Source organism: Nyctereutes procyonoides, unplaced genomic scaffold (assembly GCF_905146905.1).
Source record: "Nyctereutes procyonoides isolate TBG_1078 unplaced genomic scaffold, NYPRO_anot_genome, whole genome shotgun sequence".
Taxonomy (NCBI): Eukaryota; Metazoa; Chordata; class Mammalia; order Carnivora; family Canidae; genus Nyctereutes; species Nyctereutes procyonoides.
In genome coordinates, this window is record NW_026575159.1 from 26,767,795 (window position 1) to 26,791,591 (window position 23,797).

General features: G+C 41.0%; 1 protein-coding gene and 1 non-coding gene across 6 annotated transcripts in view; one reads left to right on the plus strand and one right to left on the minus strand.

Annotated features, from left to right (window-relative positions):
• Positions 1-23,797, plus strand: part of KHDRBS3 (KH RNA binding domain containing, signal transduction associated 3) — a 181,688-nt gene that overhangs the window by 105,489 nt on the left and 52,402 nt on the right. For all 5 annotated transcript variants that reach the window (XM_055314239.1, XM_055314237.1, XM_055314242.1 and 2 more), the window contains exon 6: positions 3,689-3,884. In XM_055314239.1, the coding sequence (XP_055170214.1) occupies positions 3,689-3,884 (196 nt within the window). The remainder of the gene's footprint in view (positions 1-3,688; positions 3,885-23,797) is intronic.
• Positions 1,327-1,431, minus strand: LOC129502688 (U6 spliceosomal RNA). The gene has a single exon (XR_008663011.1). It is a non-coding gene; the product is annotated as a U6 spliceosomal RNA (small nuclear RNA).

Consider the following 23,797-nt stretch of genomic DNA (forward strand, 5'->3'; position numbering starts at 1 on the left):
GAACATTTTTTCCTTAGGTTATTTGCCATTCTGTATAGCTTCTCCAGTGAGCGGTCTGTTCCTTTGCCCATTTTTTAACTGGATTTTCTTATTGTTGAGTTTTAAAAGTTCTTTGTATATTTTGGATACAAGTTTTTTTTTTTTATCAGATATATGTTTTGCAAGTATTTTCTCCTTTTATGTAACCTGTCTCTTCATCTTTTAACAGTGTCCTTCTCAGAGAAGTCTTTAATTTTAAGAAAGTCCAGCCTACCAAGTTTTAGCTCATGGATTACGTTTTATATGTTGTATCTAAAAACTCATCATCAGAGCAGCCCAGGTGGCTCAGTGGTTTAGCGCCGCCTTCAGCCCAGGGCCTGATCCTGGAGACCCGGGATCGATTCCCACGTCAGGCTCCCTGCATGGAGCCTGCTTCTCCCTCTGCCTGTGTCTCTGCCTCTCTCTCTCTCTCTCTGTATCTCTCATGAATAAATAAATACAATCTTAAAAAAAAAAAAAAAAACCTCATCATCAAACCAAAGTCACACCGATTTCTTGATTTCTTCTATAAGTTTTATATTTTATATTAAGTCTAAAATCCATTTTTAGTTAACTTTTGTGAAAGATATGTCTAGGTTCTTTTCTGTTTCCTTTTTTTTTTTTTTCTTTTTGTGGCACACATAGAAGTCTGTTTGTTCCAGCACTATTTCACTGAATTGTCTTTGCTTCATTGTCAGTAGTCCCTTGACTACATTTCTATGGATCAATTTCAGGGCTCTCTCTTTTGTTCTACTTTTCTGCGTGTATATTTTTTCCATCAATACTTATTACCTTGATTACTGTAGCTTCATAATAAGTCAGATGCTGTGAGTCATCTAGAATTTTCTTCTTCAGTATTAAGTTGTCTGTTCTGGCTCTTTTGCCTTTCTATATACGCTCTAGAATACGTTTGTCAGTCTACAAAGTATTTCTCTGGGATTTTGATTGGGATTATATTGAGTCTGTAGGTCAAGATGAGAAGAATTGGCAACTGAACAATATTGACTGTAATAATCATTAAGCATGGGATATTTCTCCTATGATTTATTTCATCAGAGTTTTATGGTTTTCTACATAGAATAGTTAGTTGTACAGTTAGATTTTGTTAGATTTGTACCAAAACATTTCATTTCTTTCCTTGCTTTAATAAATGTTATCATTACTTTGTATTTTTAATTTTTTTATTGTGTATTTTTTTAAAGACTTATTTTTTTTCTACAGCAATTTTAGGTTCACAACAAAATGGAGAGGAAGGTACAGAGATTTCCCAAAGGCCCCTTGCCCCTCCACCCCCACCGACATGCATAGGGAAATATGAAATACTTCACAAATTGATATGTTGTCCTTGAGCAGAGACTCTGCTAATCTTCTCGGTATTATTACAATTTTAGTATATATCTTGCCAAAACAAATACTGTTAAATTATCTTTTAATTTCAAATTTTAGTTGTCCATTGCTGTTGTATGATATATATTGTTGAGTTATTGTCTGTATTCTGAGACCTTGGTTTGTGCAATAAGATCTAGGAGTTTTTATTTGTTTGCTTGCTTTGTTTTATTTTGTTATGATTAATTCTTTGGGAATTTTTACATGGAAATGATGTCACCTGTAAATAAAATTTTATTTTTTCTTCCACAGTCTTATGAGTTTTATTCCCTTTTCTTACTGAATTAGGACTTCCAGTAAAATTTGAATAGGAGTAGTAAGAATGGCCATCCTTGCCTTATTTCCAGTCATAAGGGGGAAGCATCCAGTTTCTTACCTTTCAGTATGATAGTAGTTGTAGATTTTTGTAAATCTTTGTTTCAACTTGGAGATATTTTCCTCTATTCCTGCATTGTTGAGAATTTTTATTATGAATGATGTTGCATTTTTGTTAGATGTTTTTTTCTGCTTTTTATGATTGTATGATTTTTTTTCCCCTAAGCCTGTTGATGTGGTAGGTCACATTTGTTTGCTAATGTTGAACCAGCCTTACATACCTGGAATAAATCCCATTTGGTCATGGTATATACCTTTTAAATATATTGTTGGATTTAATTTGCTACTATTATTGAGGAATCGTACACCTTTGTTCTTGGAAAGATGTGGATTTTGTTTTGTTTTGTTTTGTTTCATTTCATAATGTCTTTAGTTATTAGGAGGCCTCATCCTTTTTCCCCTTTGGATGACATGTCCCTTCCTGGGGAGGTCAGATATCAGCTAGGCCAGTCCCTTGGCATCTTCCCTAGACTAATATATAAAAGAATTGACCAGTGAAACCATCTGGGCTTGGTGCTTTTCTTTTCTTTTTTCCTTTCTTTCTTTTTTTTTTTTTTTAATAGAGGGGTGGAGGGGGGCAGAGTGGGAGGCAGAACCTTAAGCAGGCTCCATGGCCAGTATGGAGCCTGATGTGGGGCTTGATCTTACAACCCCAATATCATGACCTGAGCTGAAATCAAGAGTCGGGTTCATAACTGACTGAGCTACCTAGGGACCCTGGTGCTTTTTTGTTTTGAAAGGTTAGTAATTACTTTTTCACTGAAGTTCTTTAATAGAGAGAACTTTATTCCAGTTGCTTAATTCCACATTTGTGGGGTTTGGGTTTGGTCATTTGTATATTTCAAGGAATTAGTGAAATTCATCTAAGTTAACAAATTTATAGGCCTTGAGTTTGTAATCTTCCTTTATATCCTTTAATGCCCTTTTAGTCAGTAGTGAGGACCCCAATTTCATTTCTGATATTGTTTATTTTTCTTGTTTAGCATATTGAGATGTTTATCAATTATATTGATCCATTCAAAGAAACAGCTTTTGGTTTTGATAATTTTCTCTGTTTTTAGCTAGGTATTTGTTATCCCAATCAAACTGAAGAAGACATGTAGGCATCCACATTATCTGTGACAGTTCTCCTTATTTGGGGGATGTTGTGGCAGGTGGATCACGCCAAATCTTTATTCTGTGGTGTAGCTGCATTTTTCCATCTTCATTTCTTCAAAAGCCTTGCACATTTTCTCAAGTTTTTGCTTATGTTGAGCTCTTCTTGATACAGCCTTTCTTCCTTCCTCTCTGACTTGATATCTTATATTTTATGTTAGAAATACATAAATATGCTGAATTCTACTTCAGAAAGTATCTGTGTTTATTTAACTTAAGAATGGTATTTTAAATTACTAAATGTTCAGTACATTATTTGTGAAGGTACATTTAATTTTCTCTTTCATGGAACTCTGATGTATGCTTTGGTCCCTAGCTTTGCTAGTCGTGTGTCCTCGGTTTGAAGATCTCTGTAGCCTCAGTTTCCTTGTCCACAGACAAGCAGATACAGCCCACTTCATAGTGCTGGCATGAAGGTTGGTTGTGAGCCTGACCTGGCATCACAGAGAGATCCTCAGTAGGTGTAGCCTTCCCACATGTCATAGCTTCCTACTCTGTCTTAGCCAGAAATTGAGTCTTGGGGTTTCTTTGTTGTTATTTTATTTATTGCTGCTGGATAAGCCACCGAAATGACTTAACTTCTTTTTGCTATGTAGTTGTTTCTCACTTGCTTTAGTTTTCACTTTGCATATGATTTCCTTATTTCTCTTTACAGAAATATGGAACGTTGATTTTTCTGAAATATAAATTCATGTGAACCATGGAATGGTAGAGAATATGATGAATATTGCTAACTTGACCTTCTTGCTTGCAGGGGAAGGGGAGGAGTCACCACCCGGCCAGTTGGAGTTGGTGTACCACGAGGGACGCCAGCTTCCAGGGGAGTCCTTTCCACCCGAGGGCCAGTGAGTCGGGGAAGAGGACTTCTCACTCCCAGAGCAAGAGGAGTTCCCCCAACTGGCTACAGACCTCCACCACCACCCCCAACACAAGAGACCTATGGAGATTATGTAAGTCAAGTCAGGTCACACAGCAGCTGTGCTGATCTGATCGAGCCAGTCCATACATACATAGCATTGGACGTTGTAACCAAGTACCTGCCCTTACTTGCTGTTATTCTCAAATATTCCACCTTAGTTCAGGAAACATTTATTGAGTGCTAAATAAGGTGTGATATGAGAAGTATAAAAAATGAGAAAGAAATAGCCTCTTTCATCAAGTAGCTTACATCTAAGATAGGGAAGATGCATTTGGGTGGTGGGAGGTTCGAGCCCAGGATCAAGGAGACATATTATCAAGCTCTAACAGGTTTTAATGTAGCATTCGTTCATGTTCCACTCCAGGTTGCCTCTGAGTAATTCAGTCATTTAAAAAAGAATCACCTACAGATACCAAGTTGTTTTTACCCTGAAGTGTTTTCCTCTTAAGTGCTGCTGCTGAATGTGGATTCTTAGTTGAATTTTTTTCAGTGAAGAAAAAAGTTCCCAGTTTTTTATGTTAATGCAAATCAGTCAGTTTCCATTTACCATTCAATAAGTCTTTGATACAGTTCATAGACTTAACTGAACGTAAGAGAAAGAAAATATATCCGTGGAAACTGGGTGGAGGGAAAGGGCAGAGGAGTTCTTGAACAAGCATACAAGCCCCCTGGGATTCTTCCTGTGACTTTTGAATTTAACATAAATAAAGAAAATAAGTGCTGGGTAGATGTTTCATATTAGTGATAGAAAGTCTTAAAGAAACCGTACATGAACTGTTGTCAGAGGGAAGCAGTGATGGGCTGAAGTGCAAGTTCTGATGGGTTTTCATGTTTCATGTTGGGGAGATCTCTTGCTGAGTGCTTGGTGCCTCTCTGCGTGGTGTCTGGAAGGCTGCCTTCATTCTCTGGGCTGCAGAGAACGTTGTCTTCAGCAGCAGCCACTGGAAAGATCAAAGTTTTTGTACTGGACCTTGTGTAATTCCCTGAGTATGCTGTGTCCTCTCGGGCTTCCAGACCTTTGTTTTTGCTGCTCTCTCTGCCCAGAGTCTCACCTCATACACTTCCTGTTTGTCCTTGTCCACCTGGGTCAGCTATCCCTAGGGAAACTCAGAGGAGGTAGAGCTGCCATATTGAGCACTGCTATTGAGCAGTGCCATATTGAGCACTGAGTCCCATGTCTCTCTCCCACCTACACTGGGACTCCTGGAGGGGCAAGGATGGTTAGCTTCCCTCTCTCAATGAATGGCAGAGAATGGATCCCGGGAACCAAGTAAATAACTAAATCCCGTAATACTTTCACATTTTTCTATTCAGCTGAGGAAAGATGTGGCCTCTATCCCCTCTCCTTGTTTTTCATACGGTCTGACATGTTCCTATGTTCTAATATTTTGACCAAGCTGACAATAATAATCATGCCTCATGCTCTTCCACAAATGCAGAGTCTCTTGAGGATAGCAGAGGCTGCAAAGGGAAGAAAGAGCTGTTCAGTTTCTTCCAGATAGGCCCCATGCCTGCTGTTTTCCAGCTGGGCTTACTTTGAGTTCTCTTAGGTTTGGATTAATGTAGGTCTGGCTAGATGGCATTGCCGTAACTGTCAAGCAGAGTGTGTGGAAAAGCCGGATCCTCGGCCCTACTACACCATCAGTATGGTAACAAGTCACATGAAGTGCTTGTCTGGCTTCACTGTCACATTTCAGAAAGAGCAGTTGCAGTTACCTTCTCTCCATACATTAATTCACCTTTCCATTCAACAAGATGGATTGAATTCCCACTGTGTGAAAAATACACACGTGTCCTCTCTCGCTAGGTGTACACTAGTGAGTCTAGGATGAAATTAGGTGAATACAAATAAACATTTCCTGGAAGGTTCAAGTCCAGGGGAGGAAAGAGGGGAGAAATTTAAGATGTTGTTGTTGTTGTTGTTTTAATCTATTTGTAGCTCTGCTTTTTAGTGATAAATGATGGGAAAGGCATTAAAGCAATTGATTTGGAAAGAATTCTGTTGAGTTAATTTACTTGCCCTTCCACCGTCTACCATGGAAAATGGGCAGCAGCCATGCAAGCTGTAGCAGTAGGGCTTTTATGAGATGATGGGTGGTGTACTGGAATGAGATTGGTTAGCATGTAAATGTTTGGGTACACATATAGAAAGGGATAACTAATGATATGGTACAAACGGTATAGGTGGACGAACTGGAATTAAGGGGGTTTAAGAGTAAGGAAAAAATGATGGGGTAAGTAATGGTTTAATACGAAGGGGGTTGAATTGAAATATGGGGGTGGGTAAAAAGGGGGAAAAAGAAGGATGTGAGGGAAATGGGATATAAGGTGATAAGGGATGATGTGGTTGAAATAAGTATGTGGTGGGAAGTTTGGGGGATTGGGGTAATAGAGGTAGGGTGAATAGGGGAAAGGGATGAAGAAGTATTTGGAGAAGATAAAGATGGTAAGAGGAAATGTAGTTGAAAATATAAGGAGAGGAGAATATAGATGGAAGGTTATTTTTGGGATAGTTGAGTGGTGTGTGAAAGAAGGATGGAGGTATGTGTTTTTGAATGTGGGGGAAATGTGTGGGGGGGTGGGGTGAATTGAGTTAGGGGGGTAATTGTTTGGTAAAATTAGGTAATAATGAGTTAAAGAGAAAAATAAGGAATTAATAATGTGATTTATATGGGGTATTATTTGGATTTTGTACATTCATATAACAACTCCTGCACACATGACTGCTTTCTGAGTGTGCTCTAGGTGGTAGAGTAGGACACAAAAGGAATATGGTTGACTCTTAAACTACACGAGTTCAAACTGCATGGCTCCACCTGTATGGATTTTTCTGATAATAGTACAGTACTATACATGTATTTTGTCTTCCTTAGGATTGTCTTAAGATTTTTTTTTAAGATTTTATTTTTTTTATTCGTGAGAAACACAGAGAGGAGAGAGAGAGAGAGAGAGAGAGAGAGAGAGAGAGAGAGAGAGGCAGAGACACAGGCAGAGGGAGAAGCAGGCTCCATGCAGGAAGCTCGACGTGGGACTCAATCCTGGGTCCCCAGGATCACACCCTGGGCCAAAGGCAGGTGCTAAACCGCTGAGCCACCCGGGCTGCCCAAGATTTTCTTTTCTCTGGGTTATCTTATTATAAGAGGATAATATATAATACATATAACATATAAAACGTGTTAATCAACTATGTTATTGGTAAGACTTCTGGTCAGCAAGAGGCCGTTTATTAGTAGTTAGGCTTTTGGGTAGTCAAATGTTATATGCAGATTTTCAACTGCATGGGATTGACTGCTCCTACTCCTGCACTGTTCAGTGGTCACTCTTCCCCAAGTTGAATTCTTGTCACAAAGCGTTTGGATTATGTGCTATACCTTTCCCTCTTGATTTGTATCTGTTACACCTAGAAAGATTGTTTAAAACTAATAGCCAAGAACAAGGTTTTTCCCCACTTTACCTAGCATTTTGCAAGCCCTCTACAGTGTTATAGTGAACGCTTCATGTAGCTGAACACTATATATAGCAAACAGTGTTGGGAACTAGTGTGAGGAGGAGACACAGTACCCCCCAACTTGCCTCAGTAGCTCTGCCTCGCAGGTGTGCTCTTTTGACCTCACCTTCATTTCCTGACCCAATTTCAATTTAATTTTTTACTTCCAGCCCTTCTAAATATAACTTTGCAGTGCCTGGCATATTTCCAGACATTGGCCATTAGTCCCTAACTGTTTGAAATCCTGAAGATTATTCACACAATCTGCTTAGCTTTGGAGCACGGGAAGGGGAAAACCCAAACTTAAAAGAAACTTTTAAAAATGTGTTGTCTTGTAGGACATTAGATTAGGTGGGTGTACTGAAAGATTTCCAACTTAGAAAGCCTGGGATCTTGTAACCCCTACAAAATAGTTATCTATTCATGTGGCAAGTGAGAAAGTGGAAGTTGATCTTTAAAATAATTATCCCATTGAACCAGAATGATCATATAGCAGTTTCTAAACTCCTTGAGGATATCAATCGCTTGCTTGCCATCTACCTCTATATTCCTGGCACCTACTATAACATCTGGCACATAGAAGGTTTTTAATAAGTGTTTGGTGAATGAATGAATGAATGAATGAATGTTCTCAATACTGAGTTTGGAAAAACTGCCATGTGTGGAGAACCCACCCCAGATGTCTCCCGTGTGGTTTTCATTTTTACTCATTTAGCAGTTTATGTATAAGTTAATTATGAGCATATAACTGTATAGTGCAATCATTAATATACATCTGTTTCTCACAAGATTATAAACTTCTAGGGAAAAACACTGTATCTCTAGCCAGTAGCATCATTTCTGGCACATTATATGCATTTAGTAAATCTTCACTGGATTAGAGACCTGGTAAGTTTTCCTAATGAAAACGTCCCAAGTCATTACTGTAACCATCCGGTGGGAAGCAAGCAGTATGATAGTTGGCATTTGAAAAAAACATCTTGCCTTAGTTATCCTTGTCTTCTCATGTTCAAAGGGCAGTTACAGGTTATAAAGAGATCAGACTAGTTCCGTGTAGCTCCTGAAAGTAGTAGAGCAATGTAAATCTCATCTCAGTATAAGAACGAACTTTCCAGAATGATGTACTATTTAATGAGAAACTACTCTCCATGAGGCAGTTTGATATATGTTCTCTCGTGTTCTTCTCGTAGCCACTCAGTGAGATGTTATGATCCTATCATACAAATGAGAATTGAAGGCTGGGACAGTTAAGTGTCTTGCCTAAAGTCACGTGGCTGATGAAGAAGCAGCAGATGTGGGATTCAGAATTCAAGGCCTGTATTCTATCTTGAGCAGTCAGGGCTTTATTAAAAACTGTGCTCTAGTGGCTGAGATTATAGGCTCATCTCATGTTTGGAGAAAAATGCAGTGGGTACCACATGTTGCCCTCCTCAGGAGCGTGAGAGGGGTGACCAGAAATTGCATTAGATGACCCCTGTGGTCCCTTGTCCTGTAATCATCCACTTGTTTTAAGCTAGATAAATGGAAATTGAGAATAATTAGGAAGAAAAGAATGGGGTTTGGATTTTTAAAAGTAATAAATGGCAATTTTTATATTTATTAGCAAAAAGAAAAACTATTTCTTTAAGAGTTTCAGAGCATCTGTAACTCTAAAAAAGACTTGTCATTCCTTTGGAACTCAGAAATGTAATTTTTAAAGATCCTCCGTGAAATACATTCATAGTGATAAATGCTTTATTTCTATGAACTTGTTTGGTTGTATCTAACCAATTCAATTTACCTTTCATTTTAACTGCCATTTAACATTTATTATCTGAAGACATTATTTCCAGAATAAAAGACAAAAATTGTATCAGTTGCTTATTTAAACAAAAAAGAGAGTAACATCCTATTCCTTCAGATCCTGCCACAGCTGTGAACATACACGTTTTAAGCCTTAAAATACTCCATATGCTTCAGAGCATGTGCACTAACTTGAAGGTATTCCAGCATAGCGTTAGGCTCAAAAACTCAATGAGTGGTTTGTGTTACAATTGTTGGTAAGCAGTTACAGTGTGCCCGTTATAAGAATATGCTTGATTAGCCCCAGTGAGAAAGCCTGATAATTTGAAGGTATTTCCTTGTCAAAATGTGCCTATTGAAATTTGACTGATTTTTCTCAAGGTGTGTTTGTGAAGATATTTGATCATTTATAATGTCATCTGAGCCAACTGTTCTTCATCACAGTCACTGTCACAAAATACTCCCTGAGCATGTGTCCTTGAGAAGAACATCTGTTAGCAAATAAATCTGTTGGTCCGTGAGATGAGTGTTAGGAGAGGACAGGTGACACACAGTAGCCGTGTGCGTGCAACAGGCTTGCCGTCGGGGAGAACAGATCCTCCCGTCACTGAACGCTTGTCTTGTAAGAATAACTCTAAGGAAACAAGACAATTCAACATGATTAGCTTTTTTTCCAGGAAAGAAGAAAACAGATAATGGATATGTTTTCAACCATTTGCGTATAAATTGGGACCTTCTGCTCCACTTTTAACTTCGTAAAATTAGACATAATTACTGTAACTTCTCATCTCTTTTTTGAGAACAAGAAGTACCTCTTCCCCAAAATGACATTGATTCATTACTTGTGTCCAAATAATTAAATAACTGACAAAGTAATTAGCATAACCCAGAATACATTCAATGAGAGCACTTTAACAATTCAAAATGTTGGTGTAATTACACAGAAAGACATGTTTGATGCTTCCTGGCAGAGCCCAATTTACATATGAATTTCTAAAATGAAACCATTTTTGATAAATCCCTTTAGGCTCCACATGCACAAAAAAACCAACCAAAATAGATGCATGGTCTGCAAGCACTATCTTTTACTGTCTCTGAAAAACGTTGTCCGTTCCCATGATTTTGTTCACAACGACTAGGCCTAACTCCCTAACTCCGGCCTCTCCGCCGCGTGCCCTCCAGTACCCGCTTCCGTGTCCTTCTGTCCCTGGCGCCCCAGGCACCGTCCAAGCCACTCGCAGAGGTGGGGACCGTGGCCTGTGATCACCAGCCCACCAAGCCCTGGCACGTCTGCGAGGCTGTTTGGCCTCCAGCTCCTCACGCAGCCCAGCCTGGGGGAAGGCGCTTGTCGTCCTCGTCCTCGGAGCCACCCGGGTCTCCCTTGCTGCGTCCAGCCCGTGGGCGTGACCGTGTCCTCCCCGCCCTTCCCCCCGGCTGCACCTGTCTGTGATGTTTGTCCCCACGTCTCAGCTGTCACCCGTTTTCCATCTGGTTGGCTCGACTGTTCCTACCACCCGACTACAACAGTGTTTCAGTAAATACTGGTTGTTGAGATGGACAGACGGATGGACGGATGGATGGATGTGCAGATAGACGTGTGGGTGATTGCCGTGGCCTACTGACTCACGCCCTTGCTCACAGCCCTGTCCTGGCTCTGCGTCCTTCCCTTCACACTACTTCTAGAGCACTTTCTAGTGTTTCAATTCCAGCTCCAGAACAAAAGAACTAGTTTAGAATTCTAGAAGGAAAGCTTGAGATTCTTCTGAGTGACATCTGAAGGCCTGAAGTCCTGTCTGACTGTTCAGCCTCCTAACCCTCTGCTGTCCCCCAGTGATCATTTCACATCCTGTTGACCTGTCGTGGTTCCTTCAACACAGCAGGGACCTGAATGCCCTGTCACCTAAAATGTGCTATCCGCTCTCTTGGAGCACCTTTCTTGTTTTGTCCATGCCAGCTCTTCTGCTCCTCTCTTTCTAGCCTCCCCTCCCCTCCCCTCCCCATCCTCTCCCTTCCCCTCTCCCCTCACCTCCTCTCCTCTGTTTTTGCCCAGAGCCTATCACAGGGCCTGACCTTTTAGAGACAATAAATAAACATGTGCTTTCGATGTGGATGGAACTGGAGGGTATCATGCTGAGTGAAATAAGTCAATCGGAGAAGGACAAACATTATATGGTCTCATTCATTTGGGGAATATAAAAAATAGTGAAAGGGAATAAAGGGGAAAGGAGAAAAAATGAGTGGAAAATATCAGAAAGGGAAACAGAACATGAGAGACTCCTAACTCTGGGAAATGAACCAGGGGTGGTGGAAGGGGAGGAGGGCAGGGGGTGGGGGTGACTGGGTGACGGGCACTGAGCGGGGCACTTGATGGGATGAGCACTGGGTGTTATTCTATATGTTGGCAAATTGAACACCAATAAAAAATAAATTCAAATAAATAAATAAAAAATAAACATGTGGAGGGTAGCCTTTCTTACCAGCTAATTGTGTCATTCCATGTGTCTCGTGCATGTTGAATATACTTACTGAAGTGAAATTGAGTCTCTGGCACCAATTTTAGCAACATAACATGGCTCATTTAGTGAACTAATAAATGTGAAAGACAATACAATTTAATAAAGAAATGTTATTCTGAGAGGTGAAATGCCTGGTTTTTTATCCCCCTTCTTGTCAATATCACCTTTCTTTCTTATGCAAATTATTTAACCCTTTTGGACTTTGGTTGCTGTGAGGTGCTGATGGTACTTCACCTAGTGAAGGAGCAGGTTAGGCCGGGTCCTAACTTCTCTTCCAACTTGAGAATTCTCTAATTGATTGTTTTCTGAAGCTGTCTTGGTTCTCACTGTCACCCTAGAGAGGTTTTTTCTAATAAGGAACTACATTTCATCAGATAGAAATCTTGATACTGAAAAGAAACTTACGGAATAAACAAAGCAAACTAAATTTTAATGAGAGAAACAAACTAGAAGTGAAAGTGAAAGTTAGCGTGTGGCTCTGAGTCTCTTGAATTCTAGAACAGAAGTTTTGAAAAATGTTTTAAAAATGAGATTTCTTGGGCAGCCCTGGTGGCCCAGCGGTTTAACGCCGCCTTCAGCCCGGGGTGTGATCCTGGAGACCAGGGATCGAGTCCCGCTTCGGGCTCCCTGCATGGAGCCTGCTTCTCCCTCTGCCTATGTCTCTGCCTCTCTCTGTCTCTCATAAATAAATAAATAAAATCTTTTATAAAAAAAAATGAGGTTTCTTTTCAAATGCATACTCACCATTCAAGATATATAAACTTGAGTTTTCTTGGAAATTTTAATCATACTATTTTCTAACTCATTTAATTATGACCGTGCTGTGCATCTCTTTCTTCATAGGGAGTACTTGCCACTCGGGGAGGTCCCCTGATAACTTTGTGTGTAATCACTGTAAGCTTTTGAGGCCAAGCGGATGAGTTGATCCCCTTTAAATATAAATATGGTAGGGCATTCTAGAAGTGATACAACTTCGTCAGAATGTGGAAGCTCTGCAGGTACTTGGTATGCCCTGAGGATCCAGCTGAGATGTGTAGTGAGGGGAAAGTGGGATCATCCTGCCTCACCCACGTGCAGTGCTGCCCACTTGCCAGAGGTGAGGGACGGCCAGATGGATGAGGGGCTCTCCTGGAGCCCTGCTCTGCCCCGGGTGCACGGTGTCAGGTGTGGAGATGGAGCGTCTCAAGACACTCCCACTACAGCCCCCAAGGGCTGTTTCCTCTCCTAGGACATCTGCCATTTGTTAACTTAATCTGTGTTTTAAAAAGTCACAGCCAGAAAAAAAAAAAAGTCACAGCCAGGGGATGCCCGGGTGGCTCAGTGGTTGAGCACCTGCTTTGGCTCAGGGCGTGATCCCGGGGTCCTGGGATGGAGTCCCGCATCGGGCTCCCTGCAGGGAGCCTGCTTCTCCTTCTGCCTGTGTCTCTGCTTCTCTCTCTGCATCTCTCATGAATGAATAAATAAAATCTTTAGAAAAAACAAAAAGTCACAGCCAGTTTTGAATGGGAGCGGAAATCTAAACCTTGGGTTTCACAAGCAGACAGGCCTCTCCTGTCTCTTCTCCGGCATCATGGCTCCTTCTCTCTGTGGAAGATGAAATGTGCTTTAAGAACAACACTGCTCCTCCTGTTTTCAGTGTCCTCCGAAACATGGCCCTACAGGGACTGCCGTTGACTCCTTTGGCAGAAGAACCAACTCTTCCAAATTTTCAGTGACTGGAAACATCCATGAAGGCCTTTAGGGAAATCCAAATATATTTTGTAAATGTACATGTAATTCTATAATGTAGATTTTGTTTGGAAGACTCAGTGAAGTCATGATCCTCTTTCTTTTGTAAGCTCACCTGGTTTTGATTATATAGTGAGTTTGGGGACTTTAATTACAGAAAGGGGTCGTACCGATGGCAAATTTTCCCAATGCAGTGACTACTGGCATAATTTTTTGACAGTTAACTAATCTCTAAATTGTTTCAATTATCTTGTTTTCCATAGTGAGAAATTTAATTAAAACAGAGTACAGATTGTGAAAAGGTTATTTATGAAAATGCATTTTAAATGTGAATTGAAAAGCCTAGGGACACCTTTTTATTTTAGATAAAAAGATGAAGGTTCTATAATTTTTTACATCCATTTTACTAGAAGCAAGAATAAGAGCCACATGCAATTTACTTGAAATGTCTATCAGGACTGTCACAAGTTGATCTCTTTCCTAAATTGCTTGAAAAGTTGACCTATTTTGGAAACGTGAAACTTTAAGAAATGATTTCAGATTTTAAATTTATGTATTTAGAGGTTGTTTTTTCTTCTCTGTGCTTTAAACAGAACAACCAGAAAAGTGTTTTGTTTAAGAGCATGGAGCCCTATGGAATGACAGTGTTGTCTCTAGGGCATGGAGAACACATTTTGTTTCTGTAATGAGGCTTGCCCGTTGCAGGGAGTGAGCTATGACGGTTGTGTCTGAGCTACCGTGATAGAGGTGTCATGTCCCTCAGGTGAAATAAGGCTGAGGCAGGGAGACGACTTGAGAACCATTGGAATAGCCCTCTAGTGGATCCCCTACAAGAACCTGCCATCTTAGTTTTATCTCCTTGGACATTAACTAGTGTTCTTGGAGCTCAGTCTTTGCCATCAAGCAGATCAGGGCCTAGGAAGAAACACTGCTATCATCCTCACTTTGAATCCTTCCATAATGACCTATCTGTTTCAGGTGGTTGTTCTCTGTTGGATCCATGTATATACACCCTACTTAAGATACTTTTCTTAGAAGAGTGTGGTCACTCCCTTTATTTATAGAATTATTTCCCTTACATTTTAAGTTATTGGTAAAAGGTACCATGCCTTTTTATCCACAGGGCCTAGCATATAGTAGGTAATTAATATTTGATTTCTTGATACAGAAAAAAAAACTTAATTTAGGATAAGAACACCTGTAATTGACTTACACACAGAATATTTCAGGAGGATCAATGAAGGAAGACTAGCTGCTTGACACAATGTGGAAAGACCTAGAGGAGACAGCAAACCAAGCAGGGAAAGGTGCTAGCAGCATAGGCAGAAAGAGCTGGAAGGCTTTCCCTGAGGTCCCAACATGCTGCTCTTCACAGGCATAGACCTCTGGGAGGGGCTGGCGTATGTGGGCATAGCCCTTAGAGGTGTGACACTACTGTTGTATTGACAAGGTTCATTATCATCTTTATGCTTTTGCTTTTATCTAGTTAGCAGAGTGTAAGGTATGTAAGAGGATGTGGAACCTTGAAAGATATTTCAGGGCTAAAGCAGTTTAAAATACAACCACATTGTCAGATTGGGTAACACAAGAGGAAGGCCAGCTGGCCATCCAGATATGTCCTCCAAGAGCGGCATTGTCCGTCTCCTGGGGAGTTGATTACAGGATAGGGTTTGACTCTCTGTTTTATAGGGGATAAGCAATAATATATTTATCACCATAGCTACAAGCAAAGGCAGGAGTCAGACTGAATAGATTCAGATCTTTGCTGTGTCTTTAATTGCTGTGTAATTTTGGGTGAATTGCTTATCTGCTTTATGCCTCAGTCCTCAATTCTTAAATGGAGATATTAGTACTTATTTAGCACATAGTGTTATGAAGATTAAACAAATTAACAACGGAAAGTATTTAGGGGTGCCTGGGTGGCTCAGTTGGTTAAACAGCTGTCTCTTGGTTTCACCTCAGGTCATGATCTTCAGGTTGTAGGATGGAGCCTGGATCAAGCCCCCCACCCCCACCCCTACCACCACCAAGTTGAGGGCTCCATGCTCAGCAGGGAGTCTGCTTGAGGAGTCTCTCTCTTCCCCCCTGCCCCTCTCCCCACTCACACACTCTCTCTCAAATTATTAAATCTTAAAAAAAAAAAAAAGTATTTAAAATAGTGCCTGACATGTAAAAAGTGGTATATAAGTAATTTTGGTTTTGGCTCAGAAATCTAATTCTTCATTTTACCAAGTAGCTTTGTCTCTCATGGCAGACCCTTGTTAAATGAGCCCCAGACATTAATACAGTAGCCCCTCGTTGTCTGGGCAGATCTGTTCCAGAACCTCCAGGGCATGCCTGAAACCTCAGGTAGTGCTCAATAATATAGTCACTATGTGTTTTTCCTGTACACACGTACTCATGATAAAGTTTAATGTATGAATGAGGCACAGTAAGAGGTTAGCAACAACAATAAGAAAATAGAACAGTTATTGTGATGTATTATAATAAAATTTATGTGAATGTGGTCTTTCTTTATCTCAAAATATCTTACTGTGCTGTGTTCACCCTTCTTCTTGTGAGGATGTGAGGTGATGGAAGGTCCATGTGACCAGATGGAGTGAGGGGAATGACGCCAGCATGTGGCATAGCAGTTAAGCTACCGTTGACCTTCTGACAAGGGGTCACCAGGAAGACCATCTGCTTCTGGGCTGTGGTGGACTGTAGGCAACTACAAGCACAGAGAGCTAAATCTTGGCCAAGTGGGGATTACTTTATTTTTTTTTATTTATTTATTTATTTATTTATTTATTTATTTTTATTTATTTATTTATTTATTTTTATTTACGATAGTCATACAGAGAGAGAGAGAGGCAGAGACACAGGCAGAGGGAGAAGCAGGCTCCATGCACCGGGAGCCTGACGTGGGATTCGATCCCCGGTCTCCAGGATCGCGCCCTGGGCCAAAGGCAGGCACCAAACCGCTGCACCACCCAGGGATCCCGGGGATTACTTTATATGAAGAGCAAATATCCAGGACTGTCCACACCCATGAAAACAGTTAAAATTAAAAGGATAATTTCCAGTTTTAACTAGAATGGGGTACAATAGGAATTCTCATCTGCTGCTGTAGGAACACAGACTGATAGAATGACTTCAGAAAAATACTTGATACCCCCTGTTAAAGCTGAACACATGCTTCCCTAAGGCCCAGTAATGCTACTCCTGGGAACTGCTCAACAGAGGAGCATACATAGGTGCATCACAAGACTGGTATGAGAGCTAAGTGGGCAAAAACTAGAAAAAAAGCAAAATATCCATCAAAACAGGGGTGAATAAACAAGTTGCAATATGAAGATACAGACCAGTGCTTTCAGGCAGCAAAAGGGAACCAGCTGTTGCTACACAGGACAAGATGGACAGATTGCACAAGCACTGTGCTGGCACAGAGTAGTGGTTACCCTGATTCCGTTTATGTAAAGCTCAACAGCAAGTTGATGGTGTTGAGAGTGAGGAAAGTGGTTATTTCTGGGGGGTGGTAGTAGCTGAGGACAGGTCCCAGGGATGCCTCCAGTGTGTGTGTGGGGGGGTGTTCTGGAGCTTGATCCGAGCACTGGTTACATAGCTGTGCTTACTTGGTGAACATTCGCTGAGTAGCACACTCAGGGCTGTACCTTTTTGTGCCTTCTTTTGTACTTGGATAAAGGGTTTTGAAATATGGCCAGTTTATTTATTAAAGAAGGCCATACTAGACAGACCCGATACTTTTGTTTCTCACAGAACAGTCCATCTTCCTGCGAGCATGCTTGCCCTTAGACCAGGTGATGATCCGAAGCTTTCTCAGTCTAAAAGCTAAGCAAGGAGTAATCTTAATCTTAACAGTATAACTCTGATAATCTGGGCTTATGTTTTCCTTGTAGAGAAACCTGTGCACTGTGCATCTGGTGTGCGTTTTTGTGGGGCAGGGGTCCCTTCTTCCTGGTGACACAGAGTCACTTGGTGCCTCCCTCCTGCTGTCATTCACTGTGGGGCTGTCTTCTCACTGGGAAGAGTGACCGAATGAATCCATAACTGTTGATCATTCATTATTCATCCATTCATCCAGAAAGGACTTATTGAATGCTTCCTCCTGCCAGGCACTGGAGGACAAGGGTAGCAGAAAAGGCAGGTGAAACCCCTGTTCTCAGTGAGACTCCATTGATGAGAATCTGCCCCAGATCTTCGAGCAGAGAGCAACTAGGAGAGGTGAAACAAAAACAACAAAGAAAACATCTTTAAAAAAAAAAAAAAAAGGATTTTTGTTTTATTTTATTTTTTTATTTGAGAGAGAGAGTGCAGGAGCAGGCATGATGGGGGAGGGGCAGAGGCAGAGGGTGAAGCAGACTCCTCACTGGGCAGGGAGCCCGCTGTGGGGCTCGACCCCAGGACCCCAGGATCATGACCTGAGCTGAAGGCAGGCACTTCACTGACTGAGCCACCCAGGCGTCCCAAGAAAACATATTTGAAAGTGTAAGAGGTAACAAAGCACAACCAAAACAAATACTGTCCAGCATCTTAAAGAAAAGGGGAGCCAAAGAGGTAAGCTCAGCATTTCTCACTGGTTTTTCCCTTGGGGCAGCCTTCCTCAACTGGGCTTCCTCATCTGATTCATGGAATATAGAAAACAATGCTATGAAAGTACCGCCTTTGTAGATGCTTAGGAGAGAAGTGAATTCACTTTGTACAGAGGGGGTGCCGTAGGGCATCGGGCTTCATTCTCCGGTGGAACCCAGTGAGGGCTTTTGCCAGTTCCTGAAGAAGTAGCAGAGAAGGTAGTTGAGCGTTAAAGAAATCTGGAGTTTGGAAAAGTTAAAAGAAAAAAAAGGTGAAGTTTAAAGCTCACCAGATTTGGTTGCAGAGGGTTGATAACCCCCCTAGGCTTTGCATTGGAGCTCAGAAAAGCACTCACCCAGGAAGTCCCTGTCCCTCGTGGGCCAAGGCTAAGCTGGAGTTGCTCATTGTCCTAGCCTCCCACCCAAAGCAAATATAGATTCTCTCTGGAGAAATAACTCAGTGTAGGCTTTAAATTCTTTCTGTAATTTTTCATATGTAAATACAAGTTGAAGCCACCATAAGAAAAAACTAAGAAAAAACTAGAGACAGTAGATTCAAATAGCAGATACAAACTTTATATGTTCTTTATGATCCAGAAACTAAAAGATGAGTTCAAGCAGAGAACTAGGAAATATAGAAAATATAGGAAAATAGGAAATATAGAAATATAGAAAACAGATATTCTAGAACTATAAAATACAAAAAAAGAACTGAGTAAATGGTTTTCAGCAGATTAGATGCAGATGAGGGAAGAAACAGTGTCAAAGTCAAGTTAAATGAAGCAGGAAGACAAATCCTAAACAATACAGAAACTTTCATGAGGCACTGAAGTTTCTAGGGACCACTTCCTTAACTTCAAGCCTGGCAGGCCCCAGATGACCTGGCACCTGTCCTCCCTCTGGCTCACTCCATCTTGCTGTCTCTACCTCAGGACCTTTGTGCCTGCTGCTCCTTCTGCCTGAAATATCCCCTTCCCCCTTAAACAAATCTGCATAAATGGCTCCTTCATTCACTTTTTTGTTGTTTTTGTTTTCTTTTTATTATTTTTATTTATTATTTTTATTTTTTTAAATAATAAATTTATTTTTTATTGGTGTTCAATTTGCCAACATACAGAATAACACCCAGTGCTCATCCCCTCAAGTGCTCCCCTCAGTGCCCGTCACCCATTCACCCCCACCCCCTGCCCTCCTCCCCTTCCACCACCCCTAGTTCGTTTCCCAGAGTTAGGAGTCTTTATGTTCTGTCTCCCTTTCTGATATTTCCTACCCATTTCTTCTCCCTTCATTCACTTTTGTATGTAGAGTCCTTGCTTAAGGCTTCTCCGCTGCCTCCCCACCTCTTCTGTGTTCATGTGGTACTGTCTTTGTGATGCTTGGTTTTCTCTGTCTGCTTTCCCAACAGAATGTCAGCCCCACGGGAACAAGGATGTGGTTTGGTTGTTCAGGACAATATCCCCAGTGCTTAGAGCAGTGCCTGGCAAGTAGTAGACATTCAACAAATGCCCACCTCCTTTGGAAATTGGAAAAATTGACGTAAAAATCTTTCGCATGATGTGCATAATATGACCTGAATACAGTTTAGTAATTCAAATCCCTTTCTTCCATCTTCATGGGATTTCTGGTTGAATTTGGTTTTCTTTAATTTTCTGTATACAGTTTTTCCTTCTCTTGTTTGTGGAATTTCTAGGTTAACCCCTTTGTTATCTGATTTTTGTTTATTGTATTTCTGAGCACCTTGTCAGATTCAAACGAATCTAATTCTGTCTCAGGTACGAACTGAGAGGAGAGAAGTCATTCTGTGAATAACTGACATGACTGTGTTTTCACAAGCTGTGTTCACTTGTGGATAGAATCACAGCTGATCGGGGGCAGCCACTTCTTCATCTGAAACCACGGCAGTTCATACTAGCAGTGGCTGAATGGACATGGGGACCTTGCAATTTTAGACAGTTTTAAGAATGTATCACATTTTATAAAAGACAAATACCTGAAGAGCTCTGATATTTCTCTGGCCTAATAATTTGAGAGTGTTAAAAGGGATAGATCTTTAAATAAATTCACGTTTATTGGGCAGGTGTTGTGTCAAGCAGCTTTCATACATACTTTTTGGTTAATCCATCCACAACCATTGATGGTTTATGGATTATGCTTCCCATTTGGCAAATTATAAAACTGAGCTTTGAGGAGGTTAGGTTGATTTTCCCAAAGCCACACAGCTAGTAAGAAGCAGAGCTGGAATTTGAACACAGGCCTCAGACTCCAAAGACTGATAGGAAGAATTTGTAGGAGTCTAGAAGCTGCCTAATACATTCCTTATAGCTTATAAACAAACACCTAGGGATGTGATTTAATTGTCTAATTAATATTTTATTTAAATGATTATGGAAAATGTTCTTACTTAGAATTATTATTAATATTGTGATTTTTATCAAACCCAGGGAAAATATATTTCTCAAAAGACTGTTTTTAGCTTAATGTTTGTTTTATAAACTCAAAATAATCATTATAAGAGTATAGACTTTTTAAAAAGATTTTATTTATTAGTGAGAGTGAGCCTGCTAGCATGAGTAGGGGTAGGGGCTTCAGGGGAAGGAGAAGCAGACTCTCTGTGAGCAGAGAGCAGATAAAGGCTCAGTCCCAGGACCCTGAGATCATGACCTGACCCTTAATAGACTAAACCACCAGACACCCCAAGACTATAGATTTTAATAAATTTTAGTGTTATATTATAAATGGAAACTTATTGTATTTCAAAATGACCAAATATCACCATAATTAACGTGAGATGTTATAGAAGGTAATTGTTTCCTTTTAAAAGGACTTAAAACTGAAACATTATTTTTAAAATAACTGTCTTTTGTAAATTCTTCTGTTTAAAATGGCTTTTCCCAGCTTAAATGTTATGCTTGATTTTACTTATGACAGAAATAGACTTAAAAATAGGTCATGCTATTTCCTTTATCCTGGAAAATCTCTTCTTTTCAAAGCAAGATTTCTTTGGTATTTGGCCATGTGTCAGTTGGAGTTTTATAGGTCGGGAATGGCAAATGAACACTGTACCTGTGTGAGAACATGTTTCTCTTTCTGTAGCTGTAGTGTCTACCAAGTGTCCAAATCACGCTCTCATTTAAATTCCACATAGACAACTTCACTGTCAAAGATAAAAACTCAGAGGTGTAGCCTGTTGAATAAGTAACTCTGTTACTGAGGCAAGAATTTATATCAGTACACATTTATTTCTTGTCCTTGTTTGTTCACTGTTGTTCATAATATTCTGAGTCTCAGAGACAGAATACAGAGTTTTAAAAGAGAATTTTTTGCTGAGGGCAGGTAACGTGGGTAATGTTTGACAGAAGAATTTAGGTGAGGTCTTAGTAGCAACATTTATAGTATTGTAATAAATATTACATCTGATCCTATAGTATCTCCTTAATTTGCATTCATCTTAAAGAAGCTTTTGCTGTATTTCCTGCCACTTGGTCTGTACTTAGTTCTTGTTGTCATTTGTTCATTCAGCAAGGTCACTGTGAGCCTCCGATGTGCCAGCCCGTTGAGCATACGTACAAGAAAACAGGCAAGGCCAGGGCCTTCCCCTGAGGACCTTACAGACTCAAGGGTGAGATGGGAGGCAGGAGGATAATGCCAGGTCTCTCGTATAAGCAGGTCATCAGGTATCATGGAAGCACAAATGAGGGAGTGAAATTTCAGCCTGAGGTCTTCTGGTGGGAAACTTAAAAGGTGATATCAGAGGGAACAGCAGGTAAGAGAATTTACAGCATGAAATGGTGAAGCTTCTCGAGGGTCTGCAGCAAGGTGCTACAGCTTCCCCTGCACGGTCTCTGGGTGGGATGCTGAGGCAGGCCCATGAGAGGCTTGGCAATATGTGCTTTATTTGTTTTTACTTATTTAAACTCAATTAGCCAACATATAGTACATTTTAGTTTCAGATGTAGAGTTTGGTAGTTCATCAGCTGCATATAACCCCCGGTGCTCATCACATCGGGTGCCCTCCTTAATGCCCGTCACCTAGTTACCCCATCCTCCCACCCCTCTCCCCTCCAGCCACCCTCAGTATGTTTCCCAGAGTTAAGAATCTCACATGGCTTTATTTTATAGGAACAGGAGCAGTGGGGAGTGGAGGTTTATAAACAGGGAAGCAACAGGTTCCGACTCACATTTTAGTGGATAATTGTGGAGGAAGGTTTAGATAAGGGAGCACCAGCACTTCCAGGGAGATGAGTTAGAGTATTGTACTAGTCCAGCTGAGAACTTCTGGATGATTGTAGCACAGCCACCATGGGAATGCAGAGATTGCAAGGAGGTAACTAAAGATTTGTGCCAGATGGAATGGTAGTGGGGTGGGAAAGCGAGAAGCACTGATTCTACCCAGACGAGGGTGCCTTCAGAGCTTTGTGTAGACCCGTGGTTTCTTAGCATTTTATTAGGGATGTGTATCATCTGTACTGCCCTACTCATAGGTACAGGACCCTATTTTAAAAGTGCAGCAAAGGAGATAAAACATCTTTGCACTGCATTTTAATAATGTCAGGGAGCTCTCCTAAGCTTCTTCCAGAGGAAATCCATTAGGTTCTTAGAGCAAACAATTCATAATGCCCACTTTCTTCACTTTGGGTCACCTGAGGCATGGCTCTGGGGCATGCACTGACATGCAAAGGTATGCTCAGGGCAGGAGACAGGACCAGGTGGGGGTGGATCTGGCATGCTTTTTCCTCTGCAGACACTCAGTCCAGTAGTGGAGTGAGCATCCATGTATTGAGCAGCCCTTCCTATACCCCAGGCACTGTTCTTATTCTGTGTGAAACAATAAACAAGACACAATCTGTGTTTGTAATGGTGGGAGAGGCCAAGAGTCATTTCCATGCAGTAATGGAGATGTGTATATCTGATCCATCGTTGGCATCACATGGATGTGATAGACTCTGGTCTCATGGAACTGGGAGGATACAGGAGGAGAGGAGAGTCCTTTGAGCCTTACAGTGAAATATTCCCCTGGCAGAGAGGCGAGCACAGAGGCTTGTCGGGAGCAGCCCGCAGACTGGAAATAATTTTTGCCCTTGAGGCTCGGGACACATGGCAAAAAAATGAGGCTGACATGTTGACTGGGCCGTGTCACAAAGGAGAATGTTCTCTAGGAGAAAATACAGAAATGTGAGAAATTACACAAAGGTTTCAAGTGTAAAGAAAATCGTTCAACATGTCTGAGCACTGCCAACAGGGACATAGTGAGTTCCCCACCCCAGGTTCTGGAAGGCTTTTTAGAGTAGATTCTCTGCTTAGCTGTGTGATTGAACTAAGTCTGTGACATCTCCTCCCTACTAGATTTATGAGTCTACTCAATTATGTGTTAACGTACAACAAATAATTCATTCACTATTAAAATTCCTGCTCTGGCCTCAGAAAAAAAATCCAAAGAGGAATTTCTCAAAATCAAATTAAATACATAAGAAAACAAGCAACCAGTAGTTGGGAACATTAAGAGCATTCAAGAAGAAAAAAGAGAGTGAGAGAGAGTTGCTGATTCCCAGATCTCAGTCCCTCCTGTTGAGGGGCTCTTTTTTTTTTTTTTTTCTGTTGAGGGGCTCTTCCGCTGTCCTTCATCATGGAAACTAATGTTGAGTCCTTTCTGATTAAACCCCCCAGTTGTTGTCTGCAATGACCTCGTCCCCTGCCTTGCAAAAGAGTAGCAGGTGATCAACAAGAATTCCCTCCACTCCCTCCTAGAAACTTACATATGTACTTGCACCTACACTGAGCTTTTCCTCCTTCTCTCCTGTCACACTCTTCTTCACATTTCCCGGTATTTTTCAAGTGTCCATCGAACAGACCATTTTTGTAA